At 40.8% G+C, this 14,008-nt stretch overlaps 1 protein-coding gene across 1 annotated transcript in view; it reads right to left on the reverse strand.

Moving 5' to 3' along the window:
• LOC132888443 (protein unc-13 homolog C-like) overlaps window positions 1–14,008 on the reverse strand; it is a 567,940-nt gene that overhangs the window by 82,276 nt on the left and 471,656 nt on the right. The window contains exon 30 of the mRNA XM_060924493.1: window positions 3,674–3,821. Coding sequence (XP_060780476.1) covers window positions 3,674–3,821 — 148 coding nt within the window. The remainder of the gene's footprint in view (window positions 1–3,673; window positions 3,822–14,008) is intronic.

Here is a 14,008-nt window from a genome sequence, read left to right on the forward strand (position 1 = left end):
ATATGATAGATAGTCAGTAAATCTGAATTAATGCTGACAGTTTTGAAAACTTAAATATTTCATATGCAACTAATGAGGACATGGGGAGAAAAGGTCAGTCACCCAAAGGAATTTTATTTAATATATGAACATTTTGATAATTAATAGAACTTAAATTTAATGTGAATTTAGTCTGTCGTTTTTGTTGATCATGAATTATAATCATACCCTTGAATGTAGAATGTGATATTATTTTGAATTCAAACAATACTCCTATTGATTTGAAACATATCTCATCTCATCTCATTATCTCTAGCCGCTTTATCCTTCTACAGGGTCGCAGGCGAGCTGGAGCCTATCCCAGCTGACTACGGGCGAAAGGCGGGGTACACCCTGGACAAGTTGCCAGGTCATCACAGGGCTGACACATAGACACAGACAACCATTCACACTCACATTCACACCTACGCTCAATTTAGAGTCACCAGTTAACCTAACCTGCATGTCTTTGGACTGTGGGGGAAACCGGAGCACCCGGAGGAAACCCACGCGGACACGGGGAGAACATGCAAACTCCACACAGAAAAGCCCTCGCCGGCCCCGGGGCTCGAACCCAGGACCTTCTTGCTGTGAGGCGACAGCGCTAACCACTACACCACCGTGCCGCCCGATTTGAAACATATTTTCATGTAAATATATAAAAAAAAGACAACAGATTTTTTTTTATCTACTACAGCTCAGATTGCAGAAAAAGTGGTTTGTAAGGCCTTATTTTTCAAAATTTTCCTGGGGTATCCCTCCCAGACGCCCCCCCTTGGCTTTGGCTTAGGCTTATATTTTTATATACACACACATTTTTGTGATATATTTTTGTTTGGTGGTGTGCCGTTGGATTTTTCAAATGTAAAATATGTGCCGTGGCTCAAGAAAGGTTGGGAAACACTGTTTCAGAGTTCTATGGTGAGAGAATATGATTCATAGTAGAACGAGTGTTGCGTGTTTTCCAAGTGTTTGCTGTTTTGACTTCTTCCTTTTTCGATTATTGGCTGTTCTTGATCATTTCTACTGTGTATATACAGTACATTTCCAGTTTGTTTTCCTAGCCCTTGGGTCAGTTCCTATATTCCTAAGTGTATTCCTTATTCTGTAATGTTTTCATGTTCTTTCATTAAATCCTGTGTTTTGAGTCCTGACAATTTCGTAATTGTTCAGACATTTCCATATTCAACCCTGTCCTCGGCCAAAAATCTTTTGATGGAAGCCTTGGGGGAGTGTATATTTAATTTAGTGTTAATCAGAATCACTTCAGTTCCTATCAAGCGAAGGTAAAGTGATTTGCAAATTGCCTTCCTTAATCAGAACGCATAAAGGAGTGTGAACACTTATCCAACCAAGCCGCTGAAGGTTTTCTAAAAACAATGTTTAATTATAATGTAGTTATGTATGAAATTGCGTATGAAAGTGCAAAGAAGTCTGGCAGGATTAGTCTTGATTTCCGCAACACATTTACTCGCTCTAACAGATTCTGAACTGCTGTGCTAGCACTGTTCCACTGTTCTACACTACTCTCGGGGTGATATAATTGTTTTCTGTCCACTGGTTGTGTGCTGAGCAAAGAGTACAGATCAGTGTAAGTGTCTATGGGGGTAAGACGTGTAGACTTTCCCAATTATAATGGTAAAGAGTGACAGAGCTGAAAACCTCTGACCGTTTCTATGCTATCACACACCAAAGTAAATTTACTAGAGCTTGTCTAATCGTAAAATAAAATCTCAACTTTAACAGGGTCCTGTAATTGGGTAGAGCAAGAAATCTGAGTAAAATGTCTTCTTCTATAAAATAACAAGCTAAAGAACAGCACTGGGCTAACAAATAATATCAATAAAGCAGATAAATGACTAATGTGTCATTATCGTTAATGATCAGTCATTATTACTGTCATTTACCTGATGCTTTTAGACAAATAAGTATAATTGCATTGAGACTGACAGAGTCAGACAGCTGTCACACGACCATGAGTGTTAATCTTGAAATAATTCCTGGTCGACTATAAAACTGAGATAACTCTAGGTTTCTAACTGATGTTGAAAATGTGAGATGGCCAACCAATTTAACAATTTCACTTTGGGTTCCAAGAACATTAATCTGTCTAGATAACTAGGAGTTCTGAGAATGTAATATTTGACTAATATTGGTTTATTTTTATGCAACTGGGAGTCTTGTGTGAGCAAGCACAAATAAGATTGTAAAGCTAATCTTTTTTTTCCCCGGAAGATGATTTTAGAACATTAGAGGAAGGATATTTGTAATCTGCTGCAGCCTTGAGTGCTGACTGGACATTCTAATAACATTAGATATCATGACATATTTGAGAGATTTGCTTGTCTTTGCTCACGCTTCAGAAATCAAAGCTTCAATACTACAAGATTTACTCAGAACAAAGCATATGGACACACACTTCGAGTCCCAAAATCTCTCAAAATCTGCAATCGCACATACAAGCAGTACTGAAAATTGAATATGCATGACTTGAGCAATATATTCATTTTTCAGAAAAAAAAGAATATATTGAACTTGCGATAAAAATATTAAATAGAAATGAAAATGACTTCATAGTTGTAATGTCAAAATTGTATAGTATTTGCCCCTCCATACTGCAGGATGTTGAGTCATAAACTTTTTGAACATAATTTTTTACCCTCAGTGTAGCCATGACAGGACTGTGGGTAGATCTGAAGGGATTATACAGACCAAACACAACAGGATAGCTCAATCAGGGTGACTTTGACAACTGGCGTAAATGAGGCTCAGAATAATCCAAAATTATCCAGTAGCGTGGGGCAGCCATAACTGAAGCAACACAAGCAGATAGACTAAACCATGCCCAATCAGTCTGGTTTAACAAATGCCTTATCTTTGCTCATGTGCAAGAAATTAAACACACATTTTCAAATCCGGCTGAAATTATACATCTATTCATCTGCTTATCCATCAGGGTTGAGGGTTAACCCCAACACCATCATGCCGCCCTGGCTGAAATCAACGCTCTCTTCAATTTTGTGAAGAGAATGAACCTGAATACAGCACTACAAAAAATCCAAGCTAAACACAAACCAACATGGAACAACCGCAACATGTTTGTGCTGTCATAGTCTATGCAGTGATGTATTGCTCCATCATGCTTTCGTACATCTTCAAACCAAATTTTTACGCTCCACATAAAAGGCCTGATTTGCAATATCTGGGCAAGTTTCCATCAACATTTCCTTATCTACACCAGCAGAACTACACATTATGCAGCCTCTGGTAGACAGTATCTCTTTCAAAGCACAGCCTCAAGAGGAGAAATGTGATATTGAACATCGCCATCCATCTGCACTACGATTAGAACTGAAACCACAGGGAGCGCTAAACAAAACCTACCTGTTGTGTTCATGATTTAGCAATGTTCTGTCCCATTAAACCCACCCATCTTTTTAAATTTTACAGCAATGCAATTGCACCATTTATTGTACTACTATGCCCAATGGATCTCATCTCCATTTCAGTGAAGATCGATATAAACAATAGTATGGGAATAAAGCCATTTAACCCTTCCCATTCTTGCTTATAACTCACATTCACAGTACACCCCCCCCCACACACACACTAAATAATCCTTAAGATTTATTCTTCTAACAGAATTATTTCTTACCTTGAGACATCTGGGTGCATATATATTTTTTGATCAAGGCATCTGTGGGTTGGGTGTAAAGGCTAAGCGCATATTTCAGAGACTTCAAGTCAGGACTTTTCTCCAGGAAGGTTTTCTTCAGGCCATTCCCTCCAGCATGGAAATATTGCTGGAAGGAAGGAGAGAGAAAGAAAGAACAAAATGATAAATTAACCACATGCATTTTTACTCTTCTGAAGCTTTGTGTTCTTTTTGCTTTTGTGTACTGTTATGTTTGAGGCTGTATATTCAATGATTCATCAGTTATGTTGCTTAATAAACACCATTATATTACATTAATGGCATTTAGCAGACACTCCTATCAAGAGCAATGTACAACATACCCAGAGCAGCCTGGGGAGTAGTTGGGGTTTAGGTGCCTTGCTCAAGGGCACTTCACCCATTCCTGCTGGTCCAGGGAATTGAACCGGTGACCTTTTGGTCCCGACACTGCTTCTCTAACCATTAGGCCATGGCTTCCCCATCCCAATATAATAAGACTTCTCAATAACAGCTAACACAAATGTGGCAAATTATTAGCTTTATCCATCAATCTGAATACATTTTGACAGTATACATTATCAGACAAAATTCATTACTGACCAATCAATTGCATCATTTAGAAAGAGATGAACAGATGATTGGAAATCTTTGAAATAGAGACCAAAGTAGACATTTTACGGTGCTACTCTGATCTCAGACAAATTTTTACCTCCACCAACTCTGTTGGAGGAGGTTATGTTTTCACCTCCGTTTGTTTCTTTGTTTGTTCCCAACTTAGTTTAAAAAGTAGTGGATGGATTTTGATGAAATTCTGAGGAAAGCTAAGCCATGGGCCAAGGTACAGTTGATTCAATTTTGATGTAACTCCGGATATGTATGCAGATCCAGGATATTCTAATATGTGGCTTGGCAGAGGTATACACTCTACCGAGTGCCCTTCTAGTTAATAATGCCAAAGAGCAACTTGGGATTTTGTGGGCTTACAAAAATGTCAGTATTCAGACGTTTTGTCTCCTTGCACAAGTCAATGTATGTCAGTTGCTTCTCAGCATTACATTCTTGGTTGGCATAGTTTTCATGGTAGCATTGGGGGAAGCAATGGCCTAAAGGTTAGAGAAGCAGCTTTGGGACCAAAAGGTCACTGGTTCAATTCCCTTGACCATCAGGAATGGCTGAAGGCACCTAACCCCCAACTGCTCCCCAGGCTGCTCTGGGTGTGTTGTACGTCTGGATAAGTCTAAAGTCCTTCCCATGCCATACCCCATTCTGTTCCATTCCAGTACTAACCAGGCCCTTAAGATGCATTGGGCCGTGCTGATCTCCATTTCTGTAGCCCTTGGCTTCTTGTCATATTCAACCCTATAGGGCTAGGGTTACAGTGAGGGGCTGGTCTTCTGGTAACCACAACAGTTTGACTCCCCACTCACATCTGTATTGCAGCATGCCTTGCCAAATGGCAGTAGGTACCACTTTTATGATGGTCTTTGGTATGACCCAACCATGAATAAAACTCACGACCTCCTGATCAAGAGGTGGACACACTGCTCTGGATAAGAGTGTTTGCTAAATGCCTGTAATGTAATGTACGTAGCACTTCACTAGTGTGATATAGCAGTGCATAGCTAGTGCACTACAAATGCAAATTTCAACCCAAAAACAGATACTGTTTTAATTATTTGTGATCGCTGACATCTATGGACCTTGACATGGTGATGAAACTAGGAGCAAATAACTGAAATTGACCAATACTTTTTTTCAGTGGAGGGAAAAATCCATTCTGCACTCTCACTGATAGTCATTTCACTTCTAATTTGCATGAAGTTTAAACTCTGCACAACTTTTTCCCATCGCCCCGTCCACTTCAGTCTGTCCTGCCTACTCTGCCTCCTGTATCTGGACTGTAACTGGCAGCTCTTATTGAAAAGTGTATGGAACATTCTTCAATAAAAGATACCTTCTATCTTCTGGTTTCTTTGTCATTGAGGCAGAGTTCCTAATGGGTTCCTCAGCCCTTCCCTTTGGGGGAAAACTCAAAACCTCTATGCAGTCTAAAACTCTGGCCTTCATTTTATAGAAACCTTTCAGGAAGATAAAACCCTTAATCACATACACACATAAACCCTGGGAAAGCAAATTAACACTGGGTGTTAGATGCAGCTAACTGACTATTTTGACTTAACCTCAGCTTTCTCTGCTTTCAATATGTAAAGGCAGATTGAAAAATACAGAATTCCAAGATGCTTGATATTTAAATTTGTTCTGACGTGAACAGAATCCTGACATCTTTCTGGAGATGTGGTGCCTCAGGGGGCTCTGGTCACACATCAGCAGCAAACAGCCTGGAAAGTTTGTGTGTTGTTAGTATCCTGCAATGTCTCATACCCCTAAAACAAACACACACACACATATACACATGCATTGCTCATTAGTGCTGAGTGATTAAATGGGTGATGACTAGGCATCTGTGACATTTCCATCACACACACATTCAAGCAAATATTACTCCATTAGCAGGATGGACAATAACAGATTAGTGGCCTGCCATCAGTGGGATGGTAATCCAATCTCCATTTGTTGATTTGATGATGTGATTAAACCAGATTGAGTTTTCAGCACAGAGGCCTTCCAGTAAACGGCAATGAGGGACTGTCACTTTAAACGCTGTCTCATTTAACTCTTTCTTATTCTATCTTTTTCCTTCCCCCTGATTATCTCAGCTCACACCCCAGACTTTTTTTTCTGCATTTCAGTAATGAGTAGCTAATTTGTCTCGTGTGGGCGTGACTTGTCCAGCTTAAATGTTTGTAGTTAAAATGTATACTTGTAGCAGTAATAATGTTTTAGCACTCATAATAGGAGCAGTACAAGATGTAGTTGTAATGGTTATAACAAGAATATTAGTAATAATAATAACAACATGGGCAGCACGGTGGTGTAGTGGTTAGCGCTGTCGCCTCACAGCAAGAAGGTCCTGGGTTCGAGCCCCGTGGCTGGCGAGGGCCTTTCTGTGTGGAGTTTGCATGTTCTCCCCGTGTCCGCGTGGGTTTCCTCCGGGTGCTCCGGTTTCCCCCACAGTCCAAAGACATGCAGGTTAGGTTAACTGGTGACTCTAAATTGAGCGTAGGTGTGAATGTGAGTGTGAATGGTTGTCTGTGTCTATGTGTCAGCCCTGTGATGACCTGGCGACTTGTCCAGGGTGTACCCCGCCTTTCGCCCGTAGTCAGCTGGGATAGGCTCCAGCTTGCCTGCAACCCTGTAGAAGGATAAAGCCGCTAGAGATAATGAGAATGGGATGAGAATAATAATAACAGCAGCAAGAGTAATAAGAGTAATAATAGTTGTATTATTATTATTAGTAGTAGTAATAAGAAAATTAACTGTACTAGTAGTAATAATTGTCGTAATTTTTAATTTTACTCATAGTAATAGCAGTAATGAGCTGACCTAGTGGTTAGTGTGGCCACCTCTCAACCAGGAGATCGTGAGTTCTACTCGCAGTTGAGCACCAAAGACCAGCTTAAAAATGGTACCTACTGCCATCTGGCAAGGCGCCGCAATACAGATGCGAGCAGGGAGTCAAATTCTCGTGGGTACCAAAGAACCCATCCCCCACTGTAACCTTAACTATTCATAGGCGAGAGCTATAGAAGCGGAGATCGGCGCCACCCAATGTGCCTTAATGGCCTGGTTAGTATTGGGACAGGAGACTGCACAGGAAGACCAGGTCCTGGAATAGGAAGGACTTTGACTAGTAGAAATCATAGTAATTTTTTATTTTAGTCGTCTTCTTTCAGCTGCTCCCATACATTCAGGGTCAGCACATATTTGATTTAGCCTATTCCGCATATTTGTTTCACACCAGATGCCCTTCCTGACGCCAACCTCTCCGATCTATCTGGGCTTGGGATGATTTATCAGACTTGTACAACTCAAGTGGTGGGGTGTTTTACCGAAGCTGTACGGGAAACCCATGCAGACACGGGGAGAATATGCAAACTCCACACAGAAACGCCCCCATCGCCCATAAAGTTTGAACCCAGAACCTTCTTTCTGAGAGGTGACAGTGCTAACCAGTGTTGCCAGATATTGCTAATGTTTTCCACCCCAAAATATGTTCAAAACCAGCCAAAAAGCACCTAAACCCGCCCAATCTGGCAACACTGGTACTAACTACTACACCCACCGTGCCCCGCCCATTTTAGTCACAGTAATAGTCATAGTAATTGTCGTAATAATACCCAAACTTTGACAAAACTAAGGTCTCTTTTTTTCTGTCTTTGAGTGACAGTAGGTTTTTTTCTTTTCCTTTTTTAAGGGAGAATTGTGCCGCATATCAGATATCTCTCACAGAGGATTTATCCTGAAGGAAAGCCATTAAGATTGGTTGCTTTACTACATTATACTGCTCTGATTTGCATAAAACTGAGAAACTTTCAATTCAAATATCAATTGTCACTCTCAGCAGAATCGCAGCCCAGTGTCATGAATGTATCGAGGATATAAATGATAGGCTGGCACTTCCTGAATGCAGGGTTACAGCAGTGTGTGCGCAGCGCTTTATCCACTTTACCCGCTTCAAATACAGAGTCTCTCTCTTTCTCTCCCCCCCGCACCTGTCTGATTGAGATATAGCCCCATGTCAGCTCCTCCTTCCAGACCCTTCACTCTGCTGCCTGAAAACAAAACCTCCCAATTTAGGTGGAATGAGATAATTGCATGCCTGATCCAGGCGGCTGATAATGAAGCATTTAGATTGTTTGTTTTGGGGCAAATTATACTGAGTGTTGTTGACTGGACAACTGAGACGTTGGCAAAACACTTCAATAATTCATGACGGAATTAGCAGAGTTGGAGTCTAATCAGGAAACGGAAGGATTAAAAATTTAGCCTTGTGCTCTTCTAGGAAAATAATTAACATCATTTTTAGTTGATTATTTTATTCTAACAGGGTACCGAATAGTCTTCTGCTCTTATACCACAGAAACTTGGCAACAATTTGAGTTTTTATAGATATTGTTCATTATCACCGTTATATTTGAGCAGCTATAAAAAGATTTTCTGCATCTTTTCAAACTGCTGTTCATGTTGCATTACAAGGCAGCATAACACACTCAGAGGAAAGTGCTATCTAACCTCTTCTACATACCTACAGTGGTGCTTGAAAGTTTGTGAACCCTTTAGAATTTTCTATATTTCTGCATAAATATGACCTAAAACATCATGAGATTTTCACACACGTCCTAAAAGTAGATTAAGAGAACCCAGTTAAACAAATGAGACAAAAATATTATACTTGGTCATTTATTTATTGAGGAAAATGATCCAATATTACATATCTGTGAGTGGCAAAAGTATGTGAACCTTTGCTTTCAGTATCTGGTGTGACCCCCTTGTGCAGCAATAACTGCAACGTTTGCAGTAACTGTTGATCAGTCCTGCACACTGGCTTGGAGGAATTTTAGCCCATTCCCCCGTATAGAACAGCTTCAACTCTGGGATGTTGGTGGGATTCCTCACATGAACTGCTCGCTTCAGGTCCTTCCACAACATTTCGAGTGGATTAAGGTCAGGACTTTGACTTGGCCATTCCAAAACATTAGATTAATTCTTCTTTAACCATTCTTTGGTAGAACGACTTGTGTGCTTAGGGTCGTTGTCTTGCTGCATGACCCACCCGTCCACAAAACATTTTTCCAATAGTCTTCTGGCTTGTCCACGTAAGATCTTTAGTAAATTGCAGACGAGCAGCAATGTTTTTTTTGGAGAGCAGTGGCTTTCTCCTTGCAACCCTGCCATGCACACCATTGTTGTTCAGTGTTCTCCTGATGGTGGAATCATGAACATTAACATTAGCCAATGTGAGAGAGGGGGGCAGCACGGTGGTGTAGTGGTTAGCGCTGTTGCCTCACAGGAAGAAGGTCTGGGTTCGAGCCCCGTGGCCGATGAGGGCCTTTCTGTGCAGAGTTTGCATGTTCTCCCTGTGTCCGCGTGGGTTTCCTCCGGGTGCTCCGGTTTCCCCCACAGTCCAAAGACATGCAGGTTAGGTTAACTGGTGACTCTAAATTGAGCGTAGGTGTGAATGTAAGTGTGAATGGTTGTCTGTGTCTATGTGTCAGCCCTGTGATGACCTGGAGACTTGTCCAGGGTGTACCCCACCTTTCGCCCGTAGTCAGCTGGGATAGGCTCCAGCTTGCCTGCGACCCTGTAGAACAGGATAAAGCAGCTAGAGATAATGAGATGAATGTGAGAGAGGCCTTCAGTTGCTTAGAAGTTACCCTGGGGTCCTTTGTGACCTTGCTGACTATTACACGTCTTGCTCTTGGAGTGATCTTTGTTGGTCGATCACTCCTGGGGAGGGTAACAATGGTCTTGAATTTCCTCCATTTGTACACAATCTGTCTGACTGTGGATTGGTGGAGTCCAAACTCTTTAGAGATGGTTTTGTAACCTTTTCCAGCCTGATGAGCATCAACAACGCTTTTTCTGAGGTCCTCAGAAATCTCCTTTGTTCATGCCATGATACACTTCCACAAACATGTGTTGTGAAGATCAGACTTTGATAGATCCCTGTTCTTTAAATAAAACAGGGTGCCCACTCACACCTGATTGCCATCCCATTGATTGAAAACAGCTGACTCTAATTTCACCTTCAAATTAACTGCTAATCCTAGAGGTTCACATACTTTTGCCACTCACAGATATGTAACATTGGATCATTTTCCTCAATAAATAAATGACCAAGTATAATAATTTTTGTCTCATTTGTTTAAGTGGATTCTCTTTATCTACTTTTAGGACTTGTGTGAAAATCTGATGATGTTTGAAGTCATATTTATGCAGAAATATTGAAAATTCTAACGGGTTCACAAACTTTCAAGCACCATTGTAGCGTGTATCGCTATGATTGACAGGAGAGACAGAGTATGCCCCTCCCACCTTGAAAGCATGGACACTTTTGCCTCCTGACTCCCAGACACAGTATCATCAACATCGATTGCGAATTCATGATTGATAGACGATAGGGTGAAAATCCTAGGATTATTTCCCAAAAGTGGGTGGAGCTAAATGGTGTAAAGTGCAAACTGGTTCTGAATGAGCCAATGATTCAGAGTAAAAAAAAGAATTTTGTCCTTCAAGCCTCTGCTTCAAGATATGGCTTAAAATGTAAAATGCCAATCACGTTCATCTCTCTTGCCTGAGTAGAGAGAGGCAGTGCCACATAACGGCTAAATTCTATATCTGTAAAATACGGTTTGTTCTGCATGTCCTTCTGAAAGTCCTTTCATTCATTTCTATGGAAAAAAAAAACCCCACACACATTTGCGCTACTGGAAGTTTCAGAGATAAAAAATTGCCCATGTTGAGGAGAGAATTTATACCAAAGGCCATTTTACCAAGGACAGATTTAATTTTGGACAAATTCTCTGTGGTATAGTTCGACATTTTGACCCAAACTGTATTTAAAGGTAATTGCTTAACCTTGTTAACTCAAAGAATCTGCTCACTTATCCAATTTTACTTTACTCTCCTCTCATAAGTGTTGCACTGTAGAATTGTTCACAACAACCAGCAGTCACCTAAACTGCAGGATCTCACCATGATCAGACCCGCTGCAACAAGGTAGGAAGACTTGGCAATTGCCTAGGGCCCCAGCCCTTGAAGGGCCCCCGCTGCCGAATGACTGGTTATGTATTCAATAGCAACGACAACTTTTTGAGCGTGGCAGCATAGCGCCTAATGACACTTGTTGAAATACCCTAGTTCCAAGGGGGGCCCCCTAATGCACAACAGCGCCTCCCTACACGCTTTGGCCGAAAAGTGCAATGACAGTCTGTTGTCAACCCTTCAATGCCCATCTCCGTCCAGTCAAGTGGTTGCAGAGCTCCGCGGCAAAATACCAAAACAAAATCAAATATGAAGCGAAATTACCCCTCAGGGAGCCAGAAGAGAAAGGAGAAAAGGGAAGAGGAAGACAGAAAAAAACAAGACACTGGTAAGTGAGAATGTACACACTCATTAATACCAGGCGGGTCGACAAGCAAATTTGGTAGCTAGCTTACGTTCATGGTAGTTATCTTGTAGACAGTGTTTATAACAGTGATGTAAACGTTGTCATGCACAACAGGCTTACAAACTTGCAAGGACTGGCTAAAAATTCTAATATGTGCCACACAAGTAGGTGAAAGACTGTCAACTTCTCCCAGATTAACTTATTGTGTTTATCAAATGTCATAGTCAGAGTTAGTTTCAGCGAGCTGCATGGCTTTCATCAGAAGTAGCTAGTGTGTCGTGAGCATGAATGGAGTAGGACAGGGGATGGCTCACAAGAAAGCTCTTTTTTACATAAATAGGCTACGTTTGTGACCTTGGTCGGATATTAATGCAGTAATTCAGCTAAGAAACCCGAACTTTCTGCAAGGAAGCCCTGCTGCGATCAGCACGGCTAATGGCTACGACATGGCAAGTTTGCTTCGCTTGTGTCTCTGTAAAACTCCGCAAGCAGCAGTTTTAGACATTTTGCCCATGATTCTAGTTGTGTATTCTTAAATTTTTATGTTTTTCTATACCTTTTGCACTTTTCTGTGTGTGCTGGTTCTTATTAAGATTCTTATTCATGTTTGTAATCATTTAATCACCATTTGAAGTTATTTCTACTTGTGTATATACTGTAAATATTTAGTGTTGTGTTATTTGCACATTTTATATTACTTTGTCTTATTTTCATATTTGATTTTTATATGTGTGTGTGTGTGTGTGTGTGTGTGTGTGTGTATTTTGTCTATTCTTGTGTTTAATTGGGTTTGATAATTATTTATAATAATGTAAAGAGTTCATTTATTAAGTAAAAATCGTAAGAATGATTACAATATGTGTGATGTTTATTTATTAAGTCTTCAGTGGGTAGGCGGCCATAAGGCCTTTCGTCGAGGGGGGGATAATTATGGGCCCCAGATCCCCCTTTGCCTAGGGCCCCCAAATAGCTTGAAACGGGCCTGGCCATCATCAGTCAGAGCCATCAGTTTTCCAGTTTCAAGCGTCTCTGTCTCTGAACTGTCAGTAAAGTTATCGCTGTAATACCCAGGACAGGGTTCGAGTTCTTGACTCTAACCCATAAACCCCAGGGCTTGTGGAAAATCAATCCACAGAAACGTCTATCTGCATGGTTCCAGGAAGGAAAAGCAGATGACTGAGTGGATTTGTTATCTATTGCAGAATGTCATGAATAATTACTGAGGAAACCACTGAATCCATCACATCACGCTGAAAGAAATGAACACCAAAAAAAAAAAAGGACTTTTGTTTCCAGGGAATTGATTTGGCACATCGTATTTTCATGGCGAGCTTGGTGTGACAGCTGAACTGTAATGTGCGTATCATAAACCTGGGTGAAATGTAGATTACGTACCGTAAGTAGACTGTGTGCTGGCAGAATCAGATTAAAGTAGACAGAGTGGAAAAAACAATCACTACGGCAAAGCTAACAGGCGATTATGAATGAAATGTACTTGTCCTGAGGTGCATCCAAGGGTTAAAGTGAGTCGGAATGAGTCTCAGAACCTTAGAGAGGGTAAAAATATCAGGTTTCTGATTGTAACTGGAGGAACCAAAACCGTGTTCATCTTTAACCGACATCATCAAGTTTCCTGTCCACCTTTTATTCTGATGTGAGAGGTGGGAATGTAAACACTTAAAATCAATTCCAATGAAGTTGATTTGTCTTGAGCTGCTGAATGATGCTCATCTAATGGGACCTGTACTGATATATACTGTACACTAATCATACCTTTAATTAAGTTCTCATTGTGTCCAAATTTATAGTACGTGTAAATGATTACACGTACTTGGTGATTACGAGGGTGGGCTGAAAAGTTCATAGCCTGATGAAGAAGGAGTTACGGTATGCTACAGAAATGAAACTTGGCATGCATTAAAATAAATCTTTCCTGATACTAACTGTTTTGTTTATTTTCAGATAAACCTGCATTGGACAAGTAATTCAGAACTTTGAAAAGTTATACTAGAGACATTTCGTGAATATGGATAAAATTTGGCACCATGGTGTTATCAAATATCTGCAGAAAAAGGGGTTGGCCCTCAAGGACATTCATGCCAACATGGTTGCTACATTAAGGGATGATGCTCCAGCTTTATCACCTGTGAAAAAGTGGGCAGCTGAATTCAAGAGGGGTAGGGAGAGCCTTGAAGAAGATCCAAGGTCTGGACGTCCTGCCACAGCCACCACCCAAGAAAACATTGACTATGTTCACCACATGGTGATGGATGACAGATGTTTAACTGTTAATCATTTAGATA

Source organism: Neoarius graeffei, chromosome 6, assembly GCF_027579695.1.
Source record: "Neoarius graeffei isolate fNeoGra1 chromosome 6, fNeoGra1.pri, whole genome shotgun sequence".
Classification (NCBI taxonomy): domain Eukaryota; kingdom Metazoa; phylum Chordata; class Actinopteri; order Siluriformes; family Ariidae; genus Neoarius; species Neoarius graeffei.